The sequence below is a fragment of the Aquarana catesbeiana genome, linkage group LG07, assembly GCF_042186555.1.
Source record: "Aquarana catesbeiana isolate 2022-GZ linkage group LG07, ASM4218655v1, whole genome shotgun sequence".
In the NCBI taxonomy this organism is placed as follows: domain Eukaryota; kingdom Metazoa; phylum Chordata; class Amphibia; order Anura; family Ranidae; genus Aquarana; species Aquarana catesbeiana.
The window spans coordinates 340,076,346-340,103,168 of record NC_133330.1 but is presented as its reverse complement, the minus strand read 5'-3'; the positions used below and the strand labels follow the sequence as shown (position 1 = coordinate 340,103,168).

Here is a 26,823-nt window from a genome sequence, read left to right as displayed (position 1 = left end):
ACTCATCTGGAAAGGCCCCCCCCCCCCATGTACACACACCTCCAGACATCACATACATAACTCACCTGGTACATCTGAATAGTGTGTGATGCAACAAACTTTGCACCATACACAAGGCCATCTGTCCAGCGGACCTGAACAATATCCCCAGCAGCTGGAGGACCCAAATTAAGACAGTCACGGCTCTGTAAATTAAAATTAAAAAAAACATTTAATAGAATTTTCCCAGGGCATTCCAGGCATTAGAGACCCAAAACTCAAACAAGGTAAAAATAATTAAAAACCATACTTCTTTTGAGAGGAGCTGCAGTCTGCTCACATAATTTGTAATAAAACCATCTTTGCCATTCTGAAGCTTCCCTCCAACCACTTTGCATATTTGATACATACTGCGATTCTGTACTTGCCAAATATGCTGCAGAAATCTCCCTCCACTGAGTCTGGCTGCAGCCATATTAACTGTGGGCAGCTGAAGCTTCTGCCTGTTCACTTCCTGGATTTACACACACCCACCACCACTTGCCCTGCACATTTCTCCTCTCTCGATGAATACATGGATCTCTGCAGCTCTCCTATGACTTATCCCTCCTCCACCCAACCCTCTGCTGGCAAACTCACGAGAGAGAGAGAGAGCTGTGCATTATGTCATAAGCCTAGACCAATCACCAGACAATAAACAGGAAGTGGGCTGTATAAGGGAGATATATAGAGCTATATATTTATTATCCAAAGTTAAAACAAGGTCAGAAGAATAGATTGAAAGATGGGGGGGGGGGATTAAAAGACTGAAGGTCCGCTTTTAGGTGCGTCTATGGGAATGTTTGACCATTCTTCCAGAAGCGCATGTGTGAAGTCAGGCAATGATGTTGGATAAGAAGACCTGGCTCGCAGTCTTCGATCTAATTCATCCCAAAGGTGTTCTATCAGGTTGAGGTCAGGCCAGTCAAGTTCCTCCACCCCAAACTTGCTCATCCAGGTCTTTATGGACCTTGCTTTGTGCACTGGTGCTCAGTCATGTTGGAACAGGAAGGGGCCGTCCCCAAACTGTTTCCACAAAGTTGGGAGCCTGAAATTGTCCAAAATGTCTTGGTATGCTGACGCCTTAAGAGTTCCCTTCACTGGAAGTAAGGGGCCAAGTCCAACCCCTGAAAACCCTCCCACACCATAATCCCCCCTCCACCAAATGACTTGGATCAGTGCACAGAAAGGTCCATAAAGACATGGATGAGCGAGTTTGGGGTGGAGGGTTCACTGGGGAAAGCCTTTACACAGCAGAGTTGAAGAAGAGGTGACCATCATCTTAGAACATGCTGGCAGGAGGGATTATCCCAGCCTATTCACTTTTCCCCTTTTTTGTAAATCCACTCCTGGCATTTCTCAGGGCAGATTTCCTGATGGTGACAGTGGACCATGTCTGTAATGTACCAGCTTTTTTTTTTTCCTCCATTACAAGCCCATGTGACAACACGGGAACACAACTGGGAGACCGGGACAGAACTTTCCAAACAATGACCTCCATTACAGATAACCAGAGATTTTTTTTTTTTTTTTTTTTTTTTTAAAGCTGTTAAGTTAAACAATTGCAAAAATTCTTTAAAGACCTTGCCCTCCCTCGATGGGTGAGAAAGGGAAGAAGTGAGAGACCACTCATAATGGACACAGCAGACGTACACACCTGTGAACTCCAAGGTATCCAAAAAACATCAGTGTTGGGTAAAGTGACTTTTTAATATATTTTACCCAAAGTTAGGTTTGTCAGACGCCCAATCTGTGAGCCAGCCACCATGCAGAGCTAAACTTCCCAAGTATATTCAATACACAGGACGGGTGGACCACCATTTTTGAGGGACCCCGCAAATACACAAGCAAGAGAGCCACCGGTTCTAAGGAAAAGTAGGGAACCCAGACACACAAAATGGGCAATTCTAGTCGATGTCAGAATCAGATCTTACCACTATATCCTCTGGAAAAAGATTGTCACTGAAAGAGCCGTCATCAAAATTGACTTCGTAGAATGTTTCCTTTGTCAGCTTGACCACCTCGCTCTGGTAGTAGCGTCCATTCTTGTGCTTGGCGATTACCGTCTGCCCCAATACGATGTCTCTGTCGGCATCTTTTCCCTGTAAAGAGAGAATGGAAGATGCTGCTTTTGGCCGATCTCCACATATAAACTCTACAAAGTACTTTCTATGCACTTTATTAGAGTGCAGAGGAAATAGAGAATTATATCAGCCATCATTGCTGACTTACTTCTGAAAAATGCCAATTTCTTGGCTGTCCATGAAGCATAAGAGGTGCAGAGGGAGGAGAGACCTGGACCCCACCACGTTTCATCAAGCTGTGATGGTGAAGAAAGGAGCTTATAACCCTACATCTTCTATGTCCCCCTTTACTATGGTGCAGGAGAGGAACTGGAACCCTACCCAGGTTTCTTCATGCCCTACCTCCTAAGGGAGGGGGCCTATAGCCAGCATCTTCTATGTCCCTATTTACGATTGGTGGAAGATGGGAGGAGATGGACCAGAACGCTACCCAGGTTTCTTCATGCCCTACCTCCTAAGGGAGGGGCCTATAACCCCAAATTTTCTATGTCCCCCTTTAATATTGGTGTAAGATTTTTTTTATTAACCCAAAAACGGACTCCACCTTACCTCATTCTGGGAGGGTTTGTGTCTGGAGCAGGTTATAAACACCACAAAGGGCCAATCATCCGGCTGCATCATCACTCCAGCGGCCTGGGCGCAAGACACGTGAAAGGACGTGGGGCACCGGCCGTGTGAGCACTGGACGCAGCACCCTGCCACCCTCTTTCGCCTCTTCTTGCAGAAAGCACATTTCTAAAAACAAAGACGGAAGCGGTCAGCACCTTTGCAACAAAATCACTGAGCTAAAGACCCATCAAAGCCAGCATACGTACCAGCCGGAACCTCATCAAGGGGATTTTACTGATGTCTACAGGACGCCTCTCTGCAATGTTCACAAATTTTGCTTCAGCGATGGCCACGGCACACATGACATGCACCCACCTTGCAGGGAAAATTCAGAATTATTGTTTTACAGAATTAATGCCAACAGTTTGTGCAGCAACACATTACAACAAGAGGGTTAGGAGGGCCCTGTTCATGAGAGCTTACAATCTGAAAAAGGGTCAGGCAAGGGATATGAAATAGTAATAACGATGTGGGATGAGCGGAGAAGGGAAAAAAGGTCAGTTAGGGAAGATAGGCTTCCCTGAAGAAATTCGTTTTTAGGGATTAGCCAAAAGCAAAGTAAGCGATTGCTGGACAGATTGATCTAGAGAGTTCCAAAGGATGGCAAAGGGTCATGGAGAAGTCCTGGGAGGAGAGCATGGTAGGGGGGAGGGTGATGGGAGTCAGAGCAGAAGCTTTTGGGAGGAGGAAAAAAAAAAAAAAAAAAAAAAAAAAAAAAAAAAAAAAGGAAGAAGAATAGTTTGGGCGAGTCTTTGAGACAAGGTTGGAGAAGCACCTTGAGCAGAGTTGTGGACGGCTTTATACATGGTTAGTATTTTACGTTTTATTTGTTGGATGAGCAGAAGCCAGTGAAGGAAATGGCAGCGAAGGGTGGAGGACACCGAGCAGAGGGATTGGCAGCGAGGGGTGGAGGAGGACACCGAGCGGAGGGATTGGCAGCGAGGGGTGGAGGAGGACACCGAGCGGAGGGATTGGCAGCGAGGGGTGGAGGAGGACACCGAGCGGAGGGATTGGCAGCGAGGGGTGGAGGAGGACACCGAGCGGAGGGATTGGCAGCGAGGGGTGGAGGAGGACACCGAGCGGAGGGATTGGCAGCGAGGGGTGGAGGAGGACACCGAGCGGAGGGATTGGCAGCGAGGGGTGGAGGAGGACACCGAGCGGAGGGATTGGCAGCGAGGGGTGGAGGAGGACACCGAGCGGAGGGATTGGCAGCGAGGGGTGGAGGAGGACACCGAGCGGAGGGATTGGCAGCGAGGGGTGGAGGAGGACACCGAGCGGAGGGATTGGCAGCGAGGGGTGGAGGAGGACACCGAGCAGAGGGATTGGCAGCGAGGGGTGGAGGAGGACACCGAGCGGAGGGATTGGCAGCGAGGGGTGGAGGAGGACACCGAGCAGAGGGATTGGCAGCGAGGGGTGGAGGAGGACACCGAGCAGAGGGATTGGCAGCGAGGGGTGGAGGACGACACCGAGCGGAGGGATTGGCAGCGAGGGGTGGAGGAGGACACCGAGCAGAGGGATTGGCAGCGAGGGGTGGAGGAGGAAACCCAGCGGAGGGATTGGCAGCGAGGGGTGGAGGAGGAAACCCAGCGGAGGGATTGGCAGCGAGGGGTGGAGGAGGACACCGAGCAGACGGATTGGCAGCGAAGGATGAAGGAGGACACCGAGCAGAGGGATTGGCAGCGAAGGATGAAGGAGGACACCAAGCAGAGGGATTGGCAGCAAGGGGTGGAGGAGGACACCGAGCAGAGGGATTGGCAGCGAAGAGAGGAGACTGAGCAGTTGGTAAAGAGGAGGAGGAGTCTGGCAGCAGCATTCATGATAGACTGAAGGGGAAGGGTATTGAGGGCGATAGCTTGTGCAGAGGCAGGTTAACAGTGAGAAAGTTGAACGTTGCAATAGTCACAATAAGAAATGACAAGGAATTAAAAATGCAGTCAACACTGATCATATATGGAAGAAAAAAAAAAAAAAAAAGGGTCAATGACCAGATTATTCATTTCCAAACCACATACCGGTTATCGTTGGCTTTCTGTAACGCTCCACCTCTAAGAGTACACAGGCAGCAGTCCTAGGAGGAGAAGAGCAGACAGCAATTTATGGTAAGACATCCAATAACAGGATTATAGTAAGAAAATCAGTGTAGTTTGGTTGGAGGGGTGCGCTGGGTCCTACCTGTGTCATGGCATCCTCCTCACAACGAGAACACATCCAGCCCTCCACAGCTTTGTCTTTGGGCACTCCGTAACAACCTGCAGAGAAAGAGTAAGAGATAAGAACCAGAGGGTCTGTGATCCTGCGGCAGACCTACCTCACGTCTAGAAAGGGGTTCAAGCTTTCCTATTTCTATAGAAAGACTTTCAGTCTGTGCGGCACAGGGAAATTAAAAACCTTTTCACCTTAATTTGCGTTAAGGTAAAACGTTTTAAGATTAGTAACACTTAAGAGTCAGATGTTCCTCATAGCTGTGTGCACACTTCTCAGACTGAGAAGGACAACCAAAATAGAGAACATTGTATTTTTTTAAAATTATATATATTAAATTGCCTAAACAAGATGAATCCTGACCAACGTTTTACAGGAACACAAGTCTATTTCTAGTGGAGTCATCCCCAAACCGCAGCCCTTTGCTTGCCTCCCACAGGTCCTTGGAGCACAATCCCCCACAACGCCCTATCCCCCCCCTCCCACTGGCACCAACAAGACCCTCCCATTGAGGCCAACCGAGGCTCTATACCAGCACTACTTCTCCCATTGACTGCAATTGGGCACCATTTCTCTCACTGACACAAACATTGCACCTGCCAACTCCAACAGGACACTACTCCTCCCACTAACCACAGGCACTGGGAGAAGGAAATGGTGAACTCCTCCAACCAGTTTCATACCCATAAAGTCTCAAGAACTGTGGACAGGTCCTTTGATTGGACAGTCCAAAGTACCACAGATCTAGTCTTTAAACCTCTTGATACATAACTGGCTAAGTTTTAGTTTCAGGCCTTTGCCTTGAGCCTACAAGCCCCCTGGGGGTTGAAGAGTCAGGTGCAGCTCCTGCCATTCACTCCCCGTGTCTATGCTCTGCCTTCGTATACATTTGGCACTTACTTGCATGCACACAAACGTTGCACTTTCTGCAGGAGATCAGCAGGCTGGTTCCATCCTCTTCCAGGAACGGAGCCGACAGGTTCAGCTCAGTGTTGCAGCTGGTGGTTGTGAAGCACATTTCTGGGATAAGTGGCTTTGTTCTCAGCTGGAAAGCTACAGGGGACATATCAGTCTTGCTTTGTGCTTCACAATGCGACTAGAGGGGGGAGCGCAAGAAAAAATAAATAAATTTAGCAAAAAAATTTGATTTTTTTTTTTTTTTTTTTAAAGCAAATAAAGAACATATTTCATGCTACATTTACAAATACCCGTCTGAATAAACCAACACATATGGAATCCTAATTCTTAGGGTTACATGCACACAAGTTGAATGATTAAAATGATATTTTCCACAGAAAGTTTAGTAAAGTAAAGCCAAGCATTTAAGTTTAGAAACTGTGTAAAGTCCAAGCTATATACAATGCAAGAACTAGCAGAGGTGGCCTCAGATCTTACGGCCATTGTCTATGTATACTCATAAGAAGTAAACAGAGGGCTCACGTTTAGTAAGGGTGACGGCCTGCCACTGATTATCACAGGATCACTGCCACTGTTGTAAGAAGAGGTCATTCACCCGACATCCCTTTTGATATATAAAACACACTACTACTCAAAAAGTTGAAGCTTGCTGCAGGACATCGTAGGGGATGCCTGTAAAATGATCTCAGGCACTGTGCAGTATGGAATGGCTGTATACTACTTTTTGTACTGTTGATATATTGGTCAGGCAAAGCACTGACACCTTTGCAGCCATGGTGCCATGTGCTGGGTGTTCAGCGTGCCCCTGTACTTTTAAGGAGGGGGTGGCCTCCCTCAAGGCCCAGCTGCCCTTTATCCATCAAAATGCATGCGCTTCCACTGTGGAACCTCTTAAAATTCAGAGGAAGGGACTACAGGTAACAGGGTGCCTTGCCGGGGCTGGTAGATTACACATATATTTGCAGATGTGTGCAGACTAAACCCCTGTTAACGTATACTGTTAGACAGGTCAATTTGGTTGGTCGGTAAGCAGAGCTTGGATTTTTCCCTCTGCCTTTTTTTGACACGTGTTGCCCTCTAATGCTCCTTGCTGCAAAGGCCAGTTATAGGTGGGGGGGGCAGTGGCTAACTTTTTGATCTCTATAATGATGCAGACTTAAGTGAAAGTAGTAAAGCAACCCATAGTGTAGTCAGTTTTGATCAACCAGTGGGTTGAACACAAAAAAAAACAAAACACAAAAACACACAACACCCTGACTCTATGTCCCAATTACCACATTCGATGTCGGTGGAGGAATCACTCCTCCTGAGCGATTGTGTTCCAACCCTGCCATCAGAATACAATGATCAGTGCTGCTGGCTATAGCCTGCAACGCTGATCAAGTGGCATTTATCAGGAAGGTCATTCTGGCTGAATTTCGATGTATGACTGACTTTAGCAGCCATGCAGGAGGAAGACCTTATCTGCAGACAGAAATCAGCTGGATGGAGATCACAATGAGATATACTTTTTTTCCCTATGCAAATAAAAAGTGGCTAGCATCGTATTTGTGCAATGTCAAGTGCTGCAAAAAGTGTTAAAAACAAAAAGGCAGCAAGAGCTTTGACCAGGCAGCAGTTCACAAAATAAAAAAAATAAAAAAAGTCACACGCTTTAGAAAAAGTAAATTGAATTTTTTTTTACCCTTCCCTGCAAAGTAAAAGGCATAATGTGCGATGTATACGAGCACACTATTTGACACTTACAAATGAAGCCTGCGTCGTCCCCGCTGCAGACTGTACCATCATCGCCCGTCTTCCTTCCGGGACTGCGAACTCTGGTTGTGCGACGTCACTCACACGCTGCTGAAAAAGCGGCACGGGCGGCTGTTCCTTCAGAGCGTGTGTGCAGACATCGGTGCACGTTTAGGAGATATTTACAGTACCTATAGGTGAGCCTTATTCTAGCCCTACCTATTAGGTACAAACTATACAGGAGGGTATACCTCTTTAAAAGAGGAGTTCCAGAAGAAAAAAAAAAAAGTCAGCATCTACAAATGCTGACTTAATATAAGGACACTTACCTGTCCAGGGATCCCGCGATGTTGGCAACCCAAGCCGATTCGATCCATTGGCTTGGGTGCAGGCACCACCATTGCAAATAAGGGAAACCGGTGGTGAAACCTTCAGGCTTCACCACTGGTTTCCTACTGTGCATGTGGGAGTCGTGCTGTGCTTTCTGAATGGCTCTGTCTTCTGGGACAGACACACACGTCCCAGAAGGCAGTGGGGGAGCGGAGAGGCTGATGCAGGTAAGGAAATGACGTACACTTTTGTACTCCACTAAAAATTGTATAAAATTTTATATTATATATATATATATATATATATATATATATATATATATATATATATATATATATATATATATATATATATATATATATATATATATATATAAAATATTATTTGGGGTGGGTGGTCTTGTTTAGGAGAGTTGTATTTTTGTCTGGAACTCGGCTTTAATGTGAATTTAGAGTGCTACATAACAGTTGTGGGCGGGCCCGGACCTTGCAAGCAATTCTTTTAAGTTTGCAATTGCACACAGCAAATAGCTTTTGGCAAAAACACACTAAAGGATTTTCCTCCACCCTTTACTTGGCAATCATGATTTACACGGCTTGAATCTGCTCTACAGTGAAGTGACGCCACGTATCAAGTCTATAGGTTTTCACAAACCCAGTCTGGATTTCCCGGAATTTGTCCTTCATCCAGGCCTCAGTTCTGTGCGGCAGCCACACTGGTCTCTGGCGGGAGCTCACCTGATAATAGGTCCTGAAGAGCAGACACACGGAGCAGTGAGGAGGGACCCGAGACATGGCCACGTTGTATTCGCTCTCCACCTGGAAGGCCTGAGGTTTGTTCTGCCACAGCTGGCTCAGGGATTTGGCCCAGGGCTCCATCTCTTCAAACTCATCATCCCTCAGAGTCTGTTCAGGCTGGTCTGTAGGACAGGAAGGCAGAAATAAGATTCCAAAATGTCACACATACAGTATTCATTTTATGTTGGGAGGCTGTAATGTGTTATATTTGGGTTTACAACCATGTGAATTATTTAGTAAGGCACCTACCATCTTCACTACTGCTGTCCTTCATCACCAATGGGTGGTAGCGGGGGAGTTTGGAGAGGGGCTGTCTTCTGCTTTTGGCATTCTGGTGCTCCTGCATGTTCCTGTGCTTCTCAGCAACCTGCAAAAGAAATAGATTATTGCTGAGATACAAGTCGTGGTGCAAATAGCAGATCCTAAAGTTCTTATTTATAAAAAAGTGATATTAAAAGTCTGGTTATTATATATAAAACAGGTTATACTTCCCTGCTCTGGGTAATGGTTTTGCACAGGCGCAGCCCCGATCCTCTTCTGGGGTCCTGCATCGGCGATACTGGATACTCTTCGGCAAGTGCCTCCATAGAAAGACATATTTTCTATAGGGGCACTTGTGCAGGCTCACCAATGAGGCACCCTGTCTGTGTCGATTGACACAGGGCAGCTCAGCCCCAACCTCTGCTTCACAGATTTTGATCGACAGCCGCAGAAGCCAATGGCGCCTGCTGACATCCATCTGTCCAGTGAGGTGGGAGTGTGTTTCCCCAGTCATTCTTATTGCTAAAGGAAGCATTCTTGATTCTACAAACCAGCCTCAGCATAACCGCTCATGGTTAGCAAATGGGGCAGAACGGTATAAACTCTCTCCTTCCAAAAAAACATTTTAGATTGCCAAAGAATGCCAACTCCATTTGAAATGGATTTGTGATTTTCCCCAGCTACTGGAGGTTCGTAAACAAATACACTATAACCAAAAGTATTGAGACACCTGTCTTTACACACAAACTTTAATGGCACCCCAGTCTTAGGCCAGAGGGTTCAATATTGATTTGGCCCACCCTTTGCAGCTAGAACAGCTTCAACTCTTCTGGGAAGGCCGTCCACGAGGTTTAGGAGGGCGTCTATGGGAATGCTTAACCATTCTTCCAGAAGAGCATTTGTGAGGTCAGGCACCGATGTCGGACGAGAAGGCCTGGCTCGCAGTCTCCGCTCTAATTCACCCCAAAGGTGTTCTATGGGGTTGAGGTCAGGACTCTGTGCAGGCCAGTCAGGTTCCTCCACCCCAAACTCGCTCATCCATGTCTTTATGGACCTTGCTTTGTGCACTGGTGTGCAGTCATGTTGGAACAGGAAAGGGGCCGTCCCTAAACTGTTCCCACAAAGTTAGGAAGATGAAACTGTCCAAAATATCTTGGTATGCTGACACCTTAAGAGTTCCCTTCACTCGAACTAAGGGGCCGAACCCAACCCTTGAAACCCCCCCACCAGAATATCTCCTCCACCAAATGATTTGGACCAGTGCACAAAGCAAGGTCCATAAAGACATGGATGAGCGAGTTTGGGGTGGAGGAACCTGACTGGCCTGCACAAAGTCCTGACCTTAACACCTTTGGGATGAATTAGAGTGGAGACTGCGAGCCAGGCCTTCTCATCCAACATCAGTGCCTGACCTCACAAATGGTCTTCTGGAAGAATGGTCAAACATTCCCATAGACACACTCCTAAACCTTGTGGACAGCCTTCCCAGAAGAGGTGAAGCTGTTATAGCTGCAAAGGGCGGAGCCAACTCAGTATTGAACCCTACGGACTAAGACTGGGATGTCATTAAAGTTCATGTGTGTGTAAAGGCAGGCGTCCCGATACTTTTGGTAATTGTGCATGGCACCCCAAGTCTTAAGGAACCCCATTTTAGGTCTAGCAGTAGATAAACAAACACTTTTAGGACAGTACCCAATCTACTCTAAGAGCACAATTGGGAGACGGGACAGAGTATTGTCACCCTAGAACAGGAAGTGGCTCAACAAGGCAGGAGAATTACCTAGGATTTAAAATTAAAAGCGACAGATAAAAAAGAAAATTTGATTGCTAAAGTCACTGTAAAGGCCACTACTCTGCTCAGGTTCCCTGGACGGTGCTCCTGGCCACTTTTACAATGAGTCCGCCCCCCCAATAGAAAGCCACTTTCTAGGTGTGGGCTCGTGGAGTCTCCACCCCCAATCCCTTGCCCTAAGATTTGGCTGACAAGAGCACCCATCAATCCACCCTGTAAGGAGGGACAGAGCTGCCGCTCTTGTGCACATTACAGAATTGAGATCAGGCAAGGATGAGGAGGGCTTGGGGGGGGGGGGGGGGAATCCTCTGCAACAGAAGGCTTTAGCTTTAGAATCACCTTAAAGCTTAGATGAGAGATTTTAGCGAATTACATCTACTACCACAGCTGACTCTTACCTCTTCCAGTTCGTGTTCAGTGAAGCTGCCCATGGAGCTGGTTTTCTTCTGCACTGCAGATTTGCCTTTGGAATAGCTGTGGGCACCGCTCTTCTTCCTAGACATAGATCTCTCCTCTTGGGAGTCAGAATCCGAGTCCGATGAGGCCGCACTGTCCGCGGAGCTGTCTTGTGATGAAGAGGAGCTGTCTGCACTGGAGGACGACGGGCTGGCCGGGTTGGAGTATGGAGTGTAACTTTCTGGCATGCCATAATTTTCAACATTTTTCAAAGTTTCATATTGTTGTCCAGAAGACCCTGAAATATGAAAGGCAGAGTGAAACTGAAGGGAAAAAAACAAAAAACAAAAACAAAAACACAAAGTCCATCTCAGACTTTCAACCAGGGTTCCCACAAAGATGGTTAGAGGTTCCATGACCAGTGGCAAATTGATTTCCCAACTACGCACCCCACTAATATTGGGGGGACAGACTCCCATCATCCACACTGGGGGTTATCAGAACTGGCCAACACTGGGGAGTCTAAAGAGGGGAGACAAAAGCTTGAACTTCCAAAAGACCCAACACCTAAACTCAAGCAACGAGACTTTGTATATGCAGTTCAGGGTAATGAGGACTACAAACACTTATACATGGGGGGAGGGGAGTGACACACACACACAACCTCATTGCTGGAGTGGAGGAGAGTACACTTCCACTTTAAAGGGGACACATTTCAAAGGACAGCGAAATGCAAATTTTTGGAGACTGCAACTGGATCACAAAAAGGTGATCTACATCAAACTGAAACCACCATCTCTGAGCAGGGGAGGGGGACCTTCAACATAGAAAGCCATTTTACCATCTCTACCCCCCCCCCCCCCCCCATGACAATTCACACCTCCAGTATTGCAAATCAAGCCCTATGCAAGCTTCAAGACACCAAAAGATGGGACGGGGCAATTTCACACCTCATCTTGGTCTTGCACAAAGATCTGCCCTGATACATTCCAGTGATTGGATTAAGGCGTCTGGGACAAATGTGTGAATACACATGTTGGGGGGTTATCTGACACTCATTGGAACTGAGTTGGCGTGGATAAGCTATGATATATATCTTGAACACTACAGAATAAGTATAGTTGAAGAGGACTAACCACTACTAGATATACCATGACCTGGAACAACGAGCATCTTCAGACAGGGGCAGACCCCCCCCCCCCCCCCCCCCCACCTCACACCCAATGGTAGACATTACTGACCACCAATGCATGAGGACACTACAACTGTGCAAGGGGGCACGTTACCACCAATTTCAAGGAGAACTTCTCCATGGACCTCCAATATCAAGGGCTCTTATCCTACAAGACCAGCGTTAGACATTTTCCCCACCATGATCACCACTGCAAATTTTTTTTTTTTTTTTTTTAATTCAAAAACGGACCTCTAAAGTAAGCAGGCATGTCTCGCTCCTAACCCCTGGTATAGGAAGTACTACATTAAAAAAGGTCTGTTAATTTTCTGTTCATTACTATTCCTTTTGAGTACTGAACAGGAGAATGTTGAAGAATGATCTGCTGTTAAGGCTGGTGTAAGGTCCTCCTATTTTACCCAGCTTTTAGCTTGCTCCTTTGGGAGGTAGGCATGGTACACCCACATACTATCAATCCATCAACCCCACCCCCAGCTGATCATCTCGCCTTTTGTCATAGTCTAGCTGATGACCCATACCTGGTTCTGTGTCCTCCGGACTGCACTCCTCCTCCTTGACTTCATTCACACAGGTGGTCTCCATTTCACACTGCACCTCCTTGAAGTCCTCATTTTGGTTCAGCTCCTCTGGGACCTCCAAACACACCCGGTGCCGCTTGGTTCCGATGCGGTGTTTGGTCACACTGATAAAAAAAAAAAAAAAAAAGTCAACTACATTACAAGAGAAGCAAAGTATGAACTATGCCCACTATAGCAGTGATCACCCACATGCAGGCTAAAAGATATACATTTTAAAAACAAGCCTTCAGCCTGATGGTGGTAGAGTGCCTTGGTTTGACACTAATTGTCACATACAATTATTTGGGGGGGGAACCACACACACACACCCCAAAATGGAGCTGGGCATCCAGGCTTTGATGACAGTCGGCAGTGATAAGGGTTTAATCCCCATACACACAAATATTAGTTTTGGTTGAAAAGAACTCTTTACCAGCTCCATCTTGGGTATTTCTACCTTCGATGAACAAGTATAATCTACCTCTTAAATGGTCACTGACCTTTTCTTTTGTTCGGATTCGTTATGTTCATCCACAAACTCTGCTGCCTCCGGGGTGGGCTGGGTGTGGTCGATAGCCGTGAAGTCTTTTCCCGCTTTCCACTGTTTGTAACGCTCAGGCTGGAACTTGCGCACAAACACATCCATCGAGATCTTCACCATGTCTTTTCTGCAGGAACACTGGAAAAACAAGTTCAGGCTTTAAATTAAGTTTTCTCAAGAATGAAAAAAAAGTGTTTGTGGGTTTAAGCGGTTGGGTGTAACATGCCGGTGGCAAAAAAAAAAAAAAAAAAAAAAAAAGGGGGTGGAGGTTTAAGGAGAAAAAATTGCCACTTACATTTTTACGTGCATGTTTCTGAAAAACTCCCGAGGGGATGGGGGAACTATGTTCACCTGTCTGTACACTGCTGACAGATCTTATCAGTTGTAATCTTCATTTGATTACTGTCTGTCCTTACAAAGTGTTATCCCAGTCATGCCCACTCTGTCTAGCCTTTGACAATTTGAAATGCCCAGTGGGTGGGAAAATTCAGGCATCACGTCACCACTATCATTGGTCACATAATCGGAAGCCACTCCGGCCGGCTGCCAATCTGTAGCCCGGACCTTGTCTGCAACAGTGAGCGTGTTCTCGGCACAAACAGCCAAAGTCAACTGACTTCTCACCAAGCTGGCATTTTAAAAAAAGTCAATTGCAAACCTTCCTTTGTAAACATGGAGCACACCTCTACCTGCCCTTTACTCTTTTTTTGGACCACAGCCATCTATTGATCCATCTGAGCTCTGTATGGATACAATTGTTTCTATTCTACAGAATGCTGTTTAAACTGGCATTTACTTTCGATGACCAGACCAGGCACCTGGATGACATTTAATTGCAACCCAGTCAACGAAACATTTGTTCTTTGCATTTGTAGTGGCCAACTGTCTTTTATTCAGAACGGATTTAGGGGTCAATGTTATTTTAGGGTGTTCAAAAGGAGAACTGTTTAAGGCGCCCCACCCCCCCCCCCCCCGGGCTAATACTTTCCTTTGTCTTCAATCCAGACACCTTCAGAGTGCGGCCCTACAGAACTTTTGTTCAGAAAGCATCCTTCCTAGGTCCTCTTCATTCTGTACATTCACACTAAGGCCCCATTTAATCCTATGGATTACTTACAGCTTCCAAAGGAATACTTCTTCCCAAAAGAAACACATTGGGGGAGATTTACTAAAACTGGTCCACATAGAATCTGGTTTCTATGCAGAACTGCACCAATCAACTTCCAGGTTTTATTGTCAAAGCTTAATTGAACAAGCTGAAGTTAGAAGCAGATTGGTTACTATGTACAGCTGCACCAGATTCTGAGTGCTCCAGTTTTACTAACTCTCCCCCCACTGTTTGCAGACACATCCCTTTAACCCCCTTCCTGCCTAGGCCAATTTTTGCGGTCATGCGATGCTGTACCGAAAATTAAAATTATTTTTTTCCCCCACAAAATTGCTTTCTTTTGCTGGTATTTAACCACTTGAAGATCAGCCGCCGCAGTTGGCTCTCCTGGGCAAATCACTGTCGAGAGCGAGAGAGCGAGCGAGAGATCTCCGTTCTGTCATGGGAGGAGAGTCTAAGCGAATGAAAAATGTATTAAATCTAGTCCCATTTTGTATGCGCTAAAATTACTTTTTGTGGTAAAAAAAAAAAAAAAAAAAAAAAAAAAAAGGGAAGAAGAAGTTTTCAAAATAGGTCTTTTTTTTTATTATCATTTTTGTGCTATAAACATCCTGCTGTATCCTGTTTTTGTGGCGTAATCTAAAGAACAAAATACACTTAACATCTAAATGTAGATGGAAAACCCTCACATACCCAGTGAAGTGAACGGCCTCAGAAGAAACGAATCTCCCTATATAAGTTTTACTTAGATATCTATCTGAAGACTGCAGATATACATCTATCTAGATAGAAATCTATCTCTGAAGACTGTTTAGCCTTAAAAACAAACTCCTTTACAATTCGCAAACAAAGTCTCAGCCAATTCAGATCCACTTACCAGAACAGCTTGTTTCCCGTACTCGATCCATCTCAACGTAGCGAGTTGGTGGACTCGGCACAGTTGAAGCCGTGGTTGAAGCCTGCATGGTAGCCGTATGGGAAGGTGACCATGAACTCTCCAGCTTCCTGAGTGACCTGCAAGGACCACATATATAAAGAACATCACTTATTGCTTCAAATATACCTAGAGGAGAATTACCACTGACAGATGATATTTGCCCTTTTCTTCTCACCTTATCGAAGGGGATGCCGTACTTCTTCAGGATGAAGGGCGAGATGACCGTCATCTTGTGACGGAGAAATGCTTCGCAGCTTTGAGCGCTGCCAGGGAAGAAGCCTGTTCAACAAATACACAAAACCGCAATCAGATATGAAGGAACCTGCATCTGCCTAAAGGACCCCAATACCTGTAGGATGCAACACTTACATCATACAGTATTATCCATTTGCTAACAAACTTTATGCCTTGGTTAGTACATTAGGATTTTGTACAAATATTCCTGAAGAGGCAGGACTGGCAGCATTCAATACAGTACACAGTACTAAGCTCCAATCAACATTTTTTTGGGTATAAAAAGAGGAGAATGAGAAGGTGGGAGAGAAGGAAAGAAAGAAGAAGAAAGAAAGAAAGAAAGAAAGAAAGAAAGAAAGAAAGAAGAAAAGAAAGAAAGAAAGAAAGAAAGAAAGAAAGAAAGAAAGAAAGAAAGAAAGAAAGAAAGAAAGAAAATTTCCCTTGACAAGAATTCTGGCTTTTCAAAAGACATCTGCATCTTAATGTAGTGTGGGTTTAGCCAACACCAACATTCCAACCCCCCACCCCAGGCTGTCACGTGACTCACCTTTGGCCAATCTCTCCCAGTCTCTTGCCATGCTCTGGTGGAATGGAGTACCTATAAAAACACAAAAGGAATTAAAACCTGAACAAAATTAATCATCCTTTGACAAGTCAGCTGTGATGGACAACATCCAGGACTGGCTGCACTCACCATGATTTGGGCTCTCCGAAGTGCAGGTAGTTGATGCTGTACAGGTCCATGTCTTCAGTGTGCCAGGCAAAGGATGTCTTCCACATGCCAAAATACAAGTATGGGGTTGTTCACACCCTCTATGGTGATGCCGCTCTCCCTCTCCACCACGTCCAGGATGGTGTTCAGGTGGCCGATGTTCCAATCATCCACATGCTGCAGACAAGCAAGAGAGCCGTGAGGGGCAGAATACAGATTACAGGGAGGAACATATCAGAATCCCTTCCAGAGAAGAGTCATAGGAATACCAAGTGCAGCATGTGACACCGACAGTTCTGCTTCAAATGCTGCTTAATGCAATTGAACATACCTCTTAGGACTCACCTGGTCTGTGAGGACAATATGGCCACTTGCTGAGCAGGCAAAACTCACATGTCAAATAAACAATGCACTCGGAAAGTATTCACAGCACTTCACTTTTTCCACTTTTTTTATGTTACAGCCTTATTCCAAAACACATTTTTTCCCCAAAAAGTCAAACAATAACCCATAAATGACAACGTGGAAAGAAGTTGGTTTGAAAAAAAAAAAAAATATGATAGATATATCTCCACAGACTTTGCAATGACACTCAGAATTGAGCTCAGGTGCCTCCTGTTTCCACTGATCATCCTGAGATGTTTCTACAACTTGATTGGAGTCCACCTGTGGTAAATTCAGTTGATTGGACATGATCTGGAAAGGCACACACACCTGGGGGGGAGCTTTAGTCAGGGAGGTGACCAAGAACCATGATGGTCACTCTGACAGAGCTCCAGCGTTTCTCTGTGGAGAGAGGAGAACCTTCCAGAAGAACAACCCTCTCTACCTCAGTAAAAGGCACATGACAGCCCACCTGGAGTTTGCCAAAGGCACCTGAAAAAAACTGACCATAAGAAACAAAATTCTCTGGTCTGATGAAACAAAGGATTGAACTCTTTGGCCCGAATGGAAAGCGTCATGTCTGGGAGGAAACCAGGCACTGTTCATCACCTGACCAATACCATCCCTACAGTGAAGCATGGTGGTGGCAGCATGTTTTTCAGCAGAAGGAACTGGTAGACTAGTCAGGATTGAGGGAACGATGAAATGCAGCAATGTACAATATACAGAGACATCACTGAAGAAAACCAGCTCCAGAGTGCTCTGGACCTCAGACTGGAGCGAAGGTTCATCTTCCAACAGGACATCCACCCTAAGCACACAGCCAAGATAACGCAGGAGTGGCTACGGGATAACTCTGAATGTCCTTGAGTGGCCCAGCCAGAGCCCAGACTTGAACCCGATTGGACATCTCTGGAGAGATCTGAAAATGGCTGTGCACCGACACTCCCCATCCAACCTGATGGAGCTTGAGAGGTCCTGCAAAGAAGAATGAGAAAAACTGCCCAAAAATAGGAGTGTCAAGCTTGTAGCATCATACTCAACAAGACTTGAGGATGTAATTTGTGCCAAAGGAGCTTCACCAAAGTATTAAGTAAAGCTGTGAATACTTACTGTATGTACATGGGATTATTTAAAATAAATTTGTAAAGATTTCAAACTCTTTCACGTTGTCATTATGGGGGATTGGTTGTAGAATTTTGAGGAAAATAATGAATTTCAACCATTTTGGAATAAGGCTGTAACATAACAAAATGTGGAAAAAGTGAAGCGCTGTGAAGACCTTCGGATGCACTGTAGTTTACAAGAGTGGTTTCTTGAAGGTGAAAAAGCATCAAAGCTATGCTTTCTTAGAGTATAGGTGAGCCCCTTGCCTTATAAAACAACCTAGTTTAAAAAAAATGGGAGGAAGGACCACTAACTTTAATATATAGGTGTTTACATAAACCCTCTTCTCAGCTGCATAGGGCTTGCTGAGGTGGAGCTGGTGAAACAGCAGTACACTAAACTTCCCAGTGAATGGCTGTATTGAGGGGGGGAGGGGGTGGCTCTAGTCTTGGCCATTGCAGGTGGTCAGCAAGGTTACAGACAAGTGCATCAGGTTTTTTTTTTTTTTTTTTTTTTTTTTACATAAAAGGGAAGCAATGCAAAGGAAAACAGGATCCCCCCCCCCCTTTTGTCTAACAGGGTACCATACTACGTTACACAGGAGGGAAAGAAACGGAGCATGTAAAGGCAAAAAAAAAAAAAAAAATATATATAATAAAGATGGGCTGCTACCTGGCAGTACAGGGGAGGGGGGCCCCCATTTCAACGCTCAGTTCTGCAGTGTCACCCTACAATATTCATTGCGCCAAATTAAGTCCCGGCCAGACTGGTCCTGTAGCCTTGTATCCTGGGAGGCTGCAGGCAGAAAAGCAGGCAAGTTCACTAAGGGGGGGGGGGGGGGGGGGTGGGGGTTACCTTTCATGGGCAATAACGTGACTGAAAGTGGACCTTCAATTCTGCTTTATAGAATAACTAAGCTCTCTCAATCCACATTAACTGTGTGTAATCCATATGCTGCTAGCATTAGTAATTAGATAGGAAGGTTTACATTTTAATTGCTGCATGAATCATCTGCCCTTACAGTTGTGGCCAGAAATGCTAAAAAAAAAAATTAAAAAAAAAAAACGAAGGGAAGGAAAGGAAAAGGTGGAAGTTGCTCTGCATATATTAAAAATTAGTGTTTTCACTTTGTGGCACTCAGATACAGCTAAGTTCCACTTTAATTGGACAATTTGTACTAAAAAGGGTATAGTTGTCAAAAGGAAAAAAAAAAACTGTATCTGACAGACATATCTGCACATTTGTCATTGACTGGAACCAATCCGGTCATCATACCGGCATCTCCAACACAAGAGTTACACAGACAGCCCCCCCCCCCCCCCCCCCCACCATGAGTCAGGAAAGGTTCACTTTAAGAACACTCAGGTCACAGAATTTAACAAACTGACACACGAGGAATCTTTCATCAATTGCTCAAAAAAAGCCCCCCCCCCCCCCATTGTCAGCTTTGTTAATTATATGGTAGTCATTAAAAATCTCCCTTTGATACCTTATCATAGAGAGTCCCGTTTACATCAGCACCATAAATTGGAGCATTGAAAGTCAGATTCTTCCAGTATTTGCGTTCCAGGTCTTCGAAGTCAGCGTAACGAGGTGTGCAAAACCTGCAGAGGAGGGGGAGGAAAGGTACAATGTGTCAAATATCATCTTTATACAATACTGGGAGATTCAGCCTCAAATGGAGAGATTTTCCACGGACTAGGGAGGGAATTTGCGAAAACTGTACAGTGCAAAATCTGGTGCAGCTCTGCATACAAACCAATCAGCTTTCAGGTTTGATTGTCAAAGCTTAAAGCAGAGTTCCAACCAAGAGTGGAACTTCCGCTCATCTGTCCGCCCCCCCCCCTCCGTCCCCCCCACCCCAGTGTCAAATTTCACACCATTTGACAGTGGTACACACTTCCGTTGGTGCAAGCCACAAGTCCAGCCCCTCTCCCCACCCCCCCTTCCCCCACCGCTGTGCCAGCAAGAGCGCAGAACTTACACATTACAGACCAGGCCGAGAAACCACAGGGCTTCACTGCTGTGTTCCCTTACCAGCAATGGCAGCCAATGGAAACATTGGCTGTGGTGCAGATAACGCTGGATTCCAGGACAGGCAAGTGTCCCAATATTAAAAAAAAAAAAAGTCAGCAGCTACAGTAAGTGTAGCTGCCGACTTCATTTTTGGATGGAGAGGCCAGAACACGACTTTAATTGAACAAGCTGAAGTGAGAATCGGATTGGCTACCTTGCACAGAAGCACCAGATTTTGCACTCTCCGAGTTTTACTAAATCTCCTCCTCTGTGTTCTACAGCTGCACAATTAATTGTTAAAAAAAAAAATCGTGATCTCGATTCACCCCCTCGGATGACGATTCTTTCATATAAACAAGTGGAGAGTGTGCTCACTCAGCTGTGAAAGGAAAGCATCCAGGCAGTTAGCCAAGTCTTTAACTTGATACATTTTAACTAAGCTTCCTTCTTAGATCAAAAGGGAGAAAACTTCTGTGTAAATAAATAATCCGGGCAGTCTGCCAAGTTTTCAACAAAGTTTAAATGCAGGAAGTTTAACCACTTAAAGTCTAATGCCTGTACACACGATCAGAAAATCATACGGAAAATACCGCTTTCGAAGCGATCGTACGATAATCGGATCATTAGTACAGAGCTTTCAAGAGTCGATCAGGACAGTTCATCCGATAATATTCTATCGGACATGCAGGAAATTTTTTTTCGTACGATGCCAGATCGTACGATTTTTGTTTAATCAGTACAGCTATCGTTTCTAAAATGCAATACAAATGCATTACAACACATGACATCACTTCCGAATTTTATTTCTGTCGTGCGGGAATTTGTGCCTTTAGTAAACTCATCAGATTCGATCTGAGATCAGCATGCAATAAAAAAAATGGACGATCATTCGTCTGATAATCTCATCGTGTGTATGGGGCATAAATCTTTTACTGACACTTCTTAAAGTTAAAGAATATTTTTTGCTAGAAAATTACTTGGAACCCCCAAACTATATATATATATATATATATATATATATATATATATATATATATTATATACACATACATACATACATACATACATACACACACACACACACAGAGACCCTAGGAAATAAAATGGCAATTGCTGCAATATTTTATGTCACAATGTATTTGCCCAGCAATCTTTCAAATGCAATTTTTTGGGGAAAAAAATTCACTTCAATGAAAAAAAAAAAAAAAAAAAAAAAAAAAAAAAAAAAAAACCACACCACAGTAAAAAAGTTAGCCACTTTTTTTTTTTTTTTTTTTTAATGTGAAAGATGTTACGCCGCAAGAATCGTGGTCTATCTTCTAAGCAAAAAAATCGTGATTCTCATTTTAGCCGGAATCAGCTCTACCGTGTTCTAAGTCTTACTGTCCACTTTTATTTATCCCAACATCAAAGTAAGCCCATCCTCTGCTTAAAGCGGAAGTAAACCCATCCATAAAACGGTTTCATTTCCGGCACGTGCCGGAAATGTAACACTCCCATTGGTTGTGCTCTCAACCAAACTGTCAAACCATCCAATGGCTGGTGTCTAAACTGATCACATGTGCAGCATCATGGCAGTTGTAGATTAAACAGAGGCAAAGATGGCAGCTTCCTTGGCTGAAAACGATTGGGGGGTTTACTTACACTTTAATCATGGAAGGAAGGCTGAGATTCTATTGAAACGCCCCAGTAAAGGTGAACGGGTGTCACATCACAGTCAGAGCTGCTCAAGTTCTCAGGCAGGCGTGACAGCAGTACTGCAAGAGCCGTCATCTTCAGCTACATTCACACCAGCATTTTGCCCTAGTGCAAATGGTAGCAGCAGAAATCTGGGATTCTTGCTGCCGTTTTCTGACTCCCATTAGTGGCTAGCTGCCTAACCCATACACTTTAATGGTAGGTTGACACAGTAGCTGCAGCTATTCATGACTATTCCCATAGATAGCAATTTCCTGAGGTGATCTCTGTGCGAAAACCATAAAATAGGTGTGGCTGCCGGCAAGCGGTCCTTAAAAGTGTATGGGTTTGGCGGCTGCAGCTAGCCACTCCCAGGTGTCACTTTTAGGGGCAGGTTGCCGGCAGCTGTAGCCATTCCATGGTTGTACACCCAGCCAGAGATCACATCAGGTAATTGCTAGCTATGGGAATAGCCATGAATAGCTGCGGTTGCCAGCAACTTACCATTAACAGCTTGCTGACCAGCCGCCGCAGTTATACTGCACGAATTGCCGTAGCTGTACGTTGATTTGTGCAATTCTTAACTTTTCACCTGGTGATCCTGCCAGGAACTCCTCCTGTCCTGGGGTGAGCACATTTACACTATAATGTATCGGAGGAGGGAGCAGTGTTCTCGCCCTAGGCCAATAGAACACGTCCCTCTCCATAACATGCGGGAGGTGTCTAAGCCTGGGTTCACAGACTTTGAATCTGACATCCCTGCGCAACTTCTTCACGGCTTGCATACGACTTATTTAACAGAAGTCAATGCAAGTCGTATTGAAGTCGCACCAAAAGTCGTGCAGGAAACTTTTACCAAGTCGGAGCGACTCGAGTCGCATCAAATAGAACAGTTCTATTGCAGGTAATGGGGCATGACAGAACTCTGAAGTCGCATGACAAGTCGTGGCCGTGTGAATCGGGGCCAAGTCACAGAAAGCTGGGAACAATGTAACTGATAAGAGTGCAGCAAACAGTCAGAGCCCAGGAAGTCATCAGCTCTCAGATTTATGGCAGGATCAAGTACTTTTTTGAACTGATGAAGCAAAAATCAAACATCCTCCACGGAATATTAACCCGACCAAAAAGGGTGAAAATAAGAGAAGTCCCTCGCTTGCCAGTACAGGTTATATACCAAGCTAGAAGAGGAGGAGTCACAATGCTGCTGGAGCAGAGCCAACACCAGATGTGCCGATTTGAATATGTTCACCACGATTGTAACCGGAGCGAGCAAATATTGTCAACAAGCAAAACCAGATGCAAAGCAGGAAAATGTACCTCTGCCAACACGTCTGAGAAAACACGGCCGCCTCCCCGCAGAGACTGAACACCATTGCCTGCTCTGCGATCTCCTATCTGGCCGGTCTTATATTATGGAGGGTTTTGGTTTTGTTAATCGCGCCCCACCCCCCCCACCACCTTTTCAGGAATTCTCCCCCGAAGCTCCCATAAGATCATCTTTCACACATCTCCCAGCAGTCACTTACTTGTCACTGTTGGCGATACGTCTGAACTCTTTGACGGTCATGGGTTTCTTCTGAATGTTGTACTGTGTGAAGAGTCCGGACTGGCCGGTCACCACCTGCTGAATGGGTGCCGGAATCACCAGATCATCCAGGTCATCGTAACAGACCCGAGGCTTCCATTCCTTGGGAGGGACCACCTGCAACCACAACAGCCAATCATTGAGCGATCCGCATCCGGACAACCAGCGCCTGGTATAGTCAGACTCTGAAGTCTACCACTGTCCCCGGGGTGTGCTGGTGATAGGCCAGCACTCCGTTATTGGGTGACACTCCGTGTCTCATCCGATACAATCTAACAATAATTCTAATAGAGATCCCACTGTGATCCATATTCTTACCTTGGCCAATCCGGCACGGTGCGCCCCCTGAGACTCGATATATGCAATATATCGCTTGAAGTTGCGGAATTCCTCCATGGTCGGGTAGAAGGTCATGATCCGGGAACCGGGGTTCGGGTTTTCGTTCTCCCCCGCCATTCTGACGTCTAATCCTGAGAGATTCTCTCAGTGTCCGAGGAGCTGCAGACAGAAAGATAATATATTACAGGAGGAGCCTCTTTACCCCTCCCCCACCCATAGATCTCATCTCATAGATTGCTGGCAAAAAGTCCTCTTTACCCACCCCTCCCAAAATATCCACAGTGCCTGGTCCTCTTCACCATCCAATCCCCACACCCCTCCCCAGTGCCTGGTCCTCTTCACCATCCAATCCCCACACCCCTCCCCAGTGCCTGGTCCTCTTCACCATCCAATCCCCACACCCCTCCCCAGTGCCTGGTCCTCTTCACCATCCAATCCCCACACCCCTCCCCAGTGCCTGGTCCTCTTCACCATCCAATCCCCACACCCCTCCTCAGTGCCTGGTCCTCTTCACCATCCAATCCCCACACACCTCCTCAGTGCCTGGTCCTCTTCACCATCCAATCCCCACACACCTCCCCAGTGCCTGGTCCTCTCCACCATCCAATCCACACACATCTCCCCAGTGCCTGGTCCTCTTCACCATCCAATCCACACACATCTCCCCAGTGCCTGGTCCTCTTCACCATCCAATCCACACACATCTCCCCAGTGATTAGTCCTCTTCACCATCCAATCCACACACATCTCCCCAGTGATTGGTCCTCTTCACCATCCAATCCACACACATCTCCCCAGTGATTGGTCCTCTTCACCATCCAATCCACACACATCTCCCCAGTGATTGGTCCTCTTCACCATCCAATCCACACACATCTCCCCAGTGATTGGTCCTCTTCATCATCCAATCCACACACATCTCCCCAGTGACTGGTCCTCTTCACCATCCAATCCACACACACACACACACCTCCCCCCCAGTGACTGGTCCTCTTCACCATCCAATCCACACACATCTCCCCAGTGCCTGGTCCTCTTCACCATCCAATCCACACATCTCCCCAGTGCCTGGTCCTCTTCACCATCCAATCCACACATCTCCCCAGTGCCTGGTCCTCTTCACCATCCAATCCACACATCTCCCCAGTGCCTGGTCCTCTTCACCATCCAATCCACACATCTCCCCAGTGCCTGGTCCTCTTCACCATCCAATCCACACATCTCCCCAGTGCCTGGTCCTCTTCACCATCCAATCCACACATCTCCCCAGTGCCTGGTCCTCTTCACCATCCAATCCACACATCTCCCCAGTGCCTGGTCCTCTTCACCATCCAATCCACACATCTCCCCAGTGCCTGGTCCTCTTCACCATCCAATCCACACATCTCCCCAGTGCCTGGTCCTCTTCACCATCCAATCCACACATCTCCCCAGTGCCTGGTCCTCTTCACCATCCAATCCACACATCTCCCCAGTGCCTGGTCCTCTTCACCATCCAATCCACACATCTCCCCAGTGCCTGGTCCTCTACACCATCCAATCCACACACACACACACACACCTCCCCCCCAGTGACTGGTCCTCTTGGTATTTGCACCGGTCAGTTGAAAAGACACCAGTCCAACTAGTTCATCCCTCCACCACATCCTTCACCCCCAATACATGCCTGATGTCTGGTCCTATTTACCCTCCGCCTCACTCATATCGATCGCCCGCCCCCCCCAAATGTACCCCTGGTGATCAGTCCTCCCCCCTCCATCACATATCCCCCCCCTGTACCCCTGATCACCGGTCCCCCCATATGGAGGGTGTAGATTTGTGGGAGGAGTCAGTTGTATACAATGTATCCGGAACTCAGAGGAGATTATAGAGGGATTATACCCCTTTTGATAGATCTGCGAGTGATACAATGTATCCCCCCTCCCCCATGTATCCGCTCCTCTTGTACCCCAATAGAGCTCCCGGAGTGATACAATATTCTCCCCTCCCCGTACCGTCACCTGACCGGCTCCAGGCGGCCTCTTCCCCCGGGATATAAACCGTCTCCTTTCCGCCCGCCGTGATTGACAGCACAGACCGGAAAAAGCAAAGGGAGAAGGGCGGGCCGTGCTCCCAGCCTCCGCCGCTGATTGGCTGAAGCCCCCAAGACCGGAAGTCGGCTCATGGAAACGTGCGCAGCGTTCCCATTGGCTGAGAGAACGATCGCTCTCCCCGGCTCTCTCCCTACCCCACCCTGGCCCCGGAGCCGGCAGATAAGGCGGAGGGGGCCCGCCGGCGGATCACTCACCTTCCTGTGTTAAGCGCTGAGAATTCAGTCGGGCGTCTTGGCCCGGGACGGGGCGTGTCTCTCAGGGACGAGGGTCCCCGGGGCGGCCGATGAGTCGATCCCGAGGTGGAGCCGCTCCACCGCCCGCTGTGTCTCCTAAATCCGTCCGTCTCCCCGGAGCTCCGCTCAGCGTCGCCTTTCGTTTTCTCTCCGCTGCGCCTGCGCACTGCGTCCCAAACCGGTCGGCCAACAGGAAAACAGCGGCAGGCAACCAATCGGCGCGCTGGTCCCGCCTCTTCTACTGCCACTGGCCGCGCCGCTTACCTGGAGCGACTCCCGATTGGTGGAGAGGTCCGGACCGTCCAATCAGGGGCGTGCAGAGTGTCTCGTTCCGCCAATGGGCCGTCCGGGGTGTGGTGGCGAGAGGCTGCGCCTGTGTTATTGTGTGCTAAACTCGGGGCCTCCACCGACGCCGTGCAATCATCACCGAGAAATACAATGTAACAATAATCATCACCGAGAAATACAATGTAACAATAATCATCACCGAGAAATACAATAATAATGATCACCGAGAAATACAATGTAACAATAATAATCACCGAGAAATACAATGTAACAATCATCACCGAGAGATACAATGTAACAATAATAATCACTGAGAGAAACAATAATAATCACTGAGAGAAACAATAATAATCACTGAGAGATACAATGTAACAATAATCATCACCGAGAGAAACAAAAATCATCACTGAGAGATACAATAATCATCACAGAGAGAAACAAAAAATAATCACCAAGAGAAACAATAATTACTGAGAAAAACAATGTAACAATAATCATCACTGAGAGATACAATAATAATAATAATCACCAAGAGAAACAATAATAATAATCATCACCGAGAGAAACAATAATAATCACAGAGAGATATTATAGAATTCCCCCCCCCCCCCAGGAAATACTAAGGGACTTTTGAGGCAACTGATCAACAATAGATGAGAAAAGACATAGAAATGTATTC

At 46.3% G+C, this 26,823-nt stretch overlaps 1 protein-coding gene across 1 annotated transcript in view; it reads right to left on the bottom strand.

The window, feature by feature from the left end:
• KDM4A (lysine demethylase 4A) overlaps positions 1-25,613 on the bottom strand; it is a 26,879-nt gene extending 1,266 nt beyond the window's left edge. Inside the window, 23 exon segments of the mRNA XM_073593921.1 lie at positions 66-185; positions 1,953-2,120; positions 2,652-2,837; positions 2,918-3,026; positions 4,724-4,779; positions 4,884-4,960; positions 5,814-6,009; positions 8,633-8,814; positions 8,942-9,059; positions 11,144-11,439; positions 12,852-13,015; positions 13,391-13,569; positions 15,417-15,460; positions 15,463-15,553; positions 15,652-15,755; positions 16,258-16,273; positions 16,275-16,308; positions 16,405-16,511; positions 16,513-16,599; positions 19,403-19,517; positions 23,133-23,308; positions 23,510-23,689; positions 25,531-25,613. Coding sequence (XP_073450022.1) covers positions 66-185; positions 1,953-2,120; positions 2,652-2,837; positions 2,918-3,026; positions 4,724-4,779; positions 4,884-4,960; positions 5,814-6,009; positions 8,633-8,814; positions 8,942-9,059; positions 11,144-11,439; positions 12,852-13,015; positions 13,391-13,569; positions 15,417-15,460; positions 15,463-15,553; positions 15,652-15,755; positions 16,258-16,273; positions 16,275-16,308; positions 16,405-16,511; positions 16,513-16,599; positions 19,403-19,517; positions 23,133-23,308; positions 23,510-23,647 — 2,763 coding nt within the window. The 5' untranslated portion in view covers positions 23,648-23,689; positions 25,531-25,613.
• Positions 25,614-26,823: the final 1,210 nt, after the last annotated feature.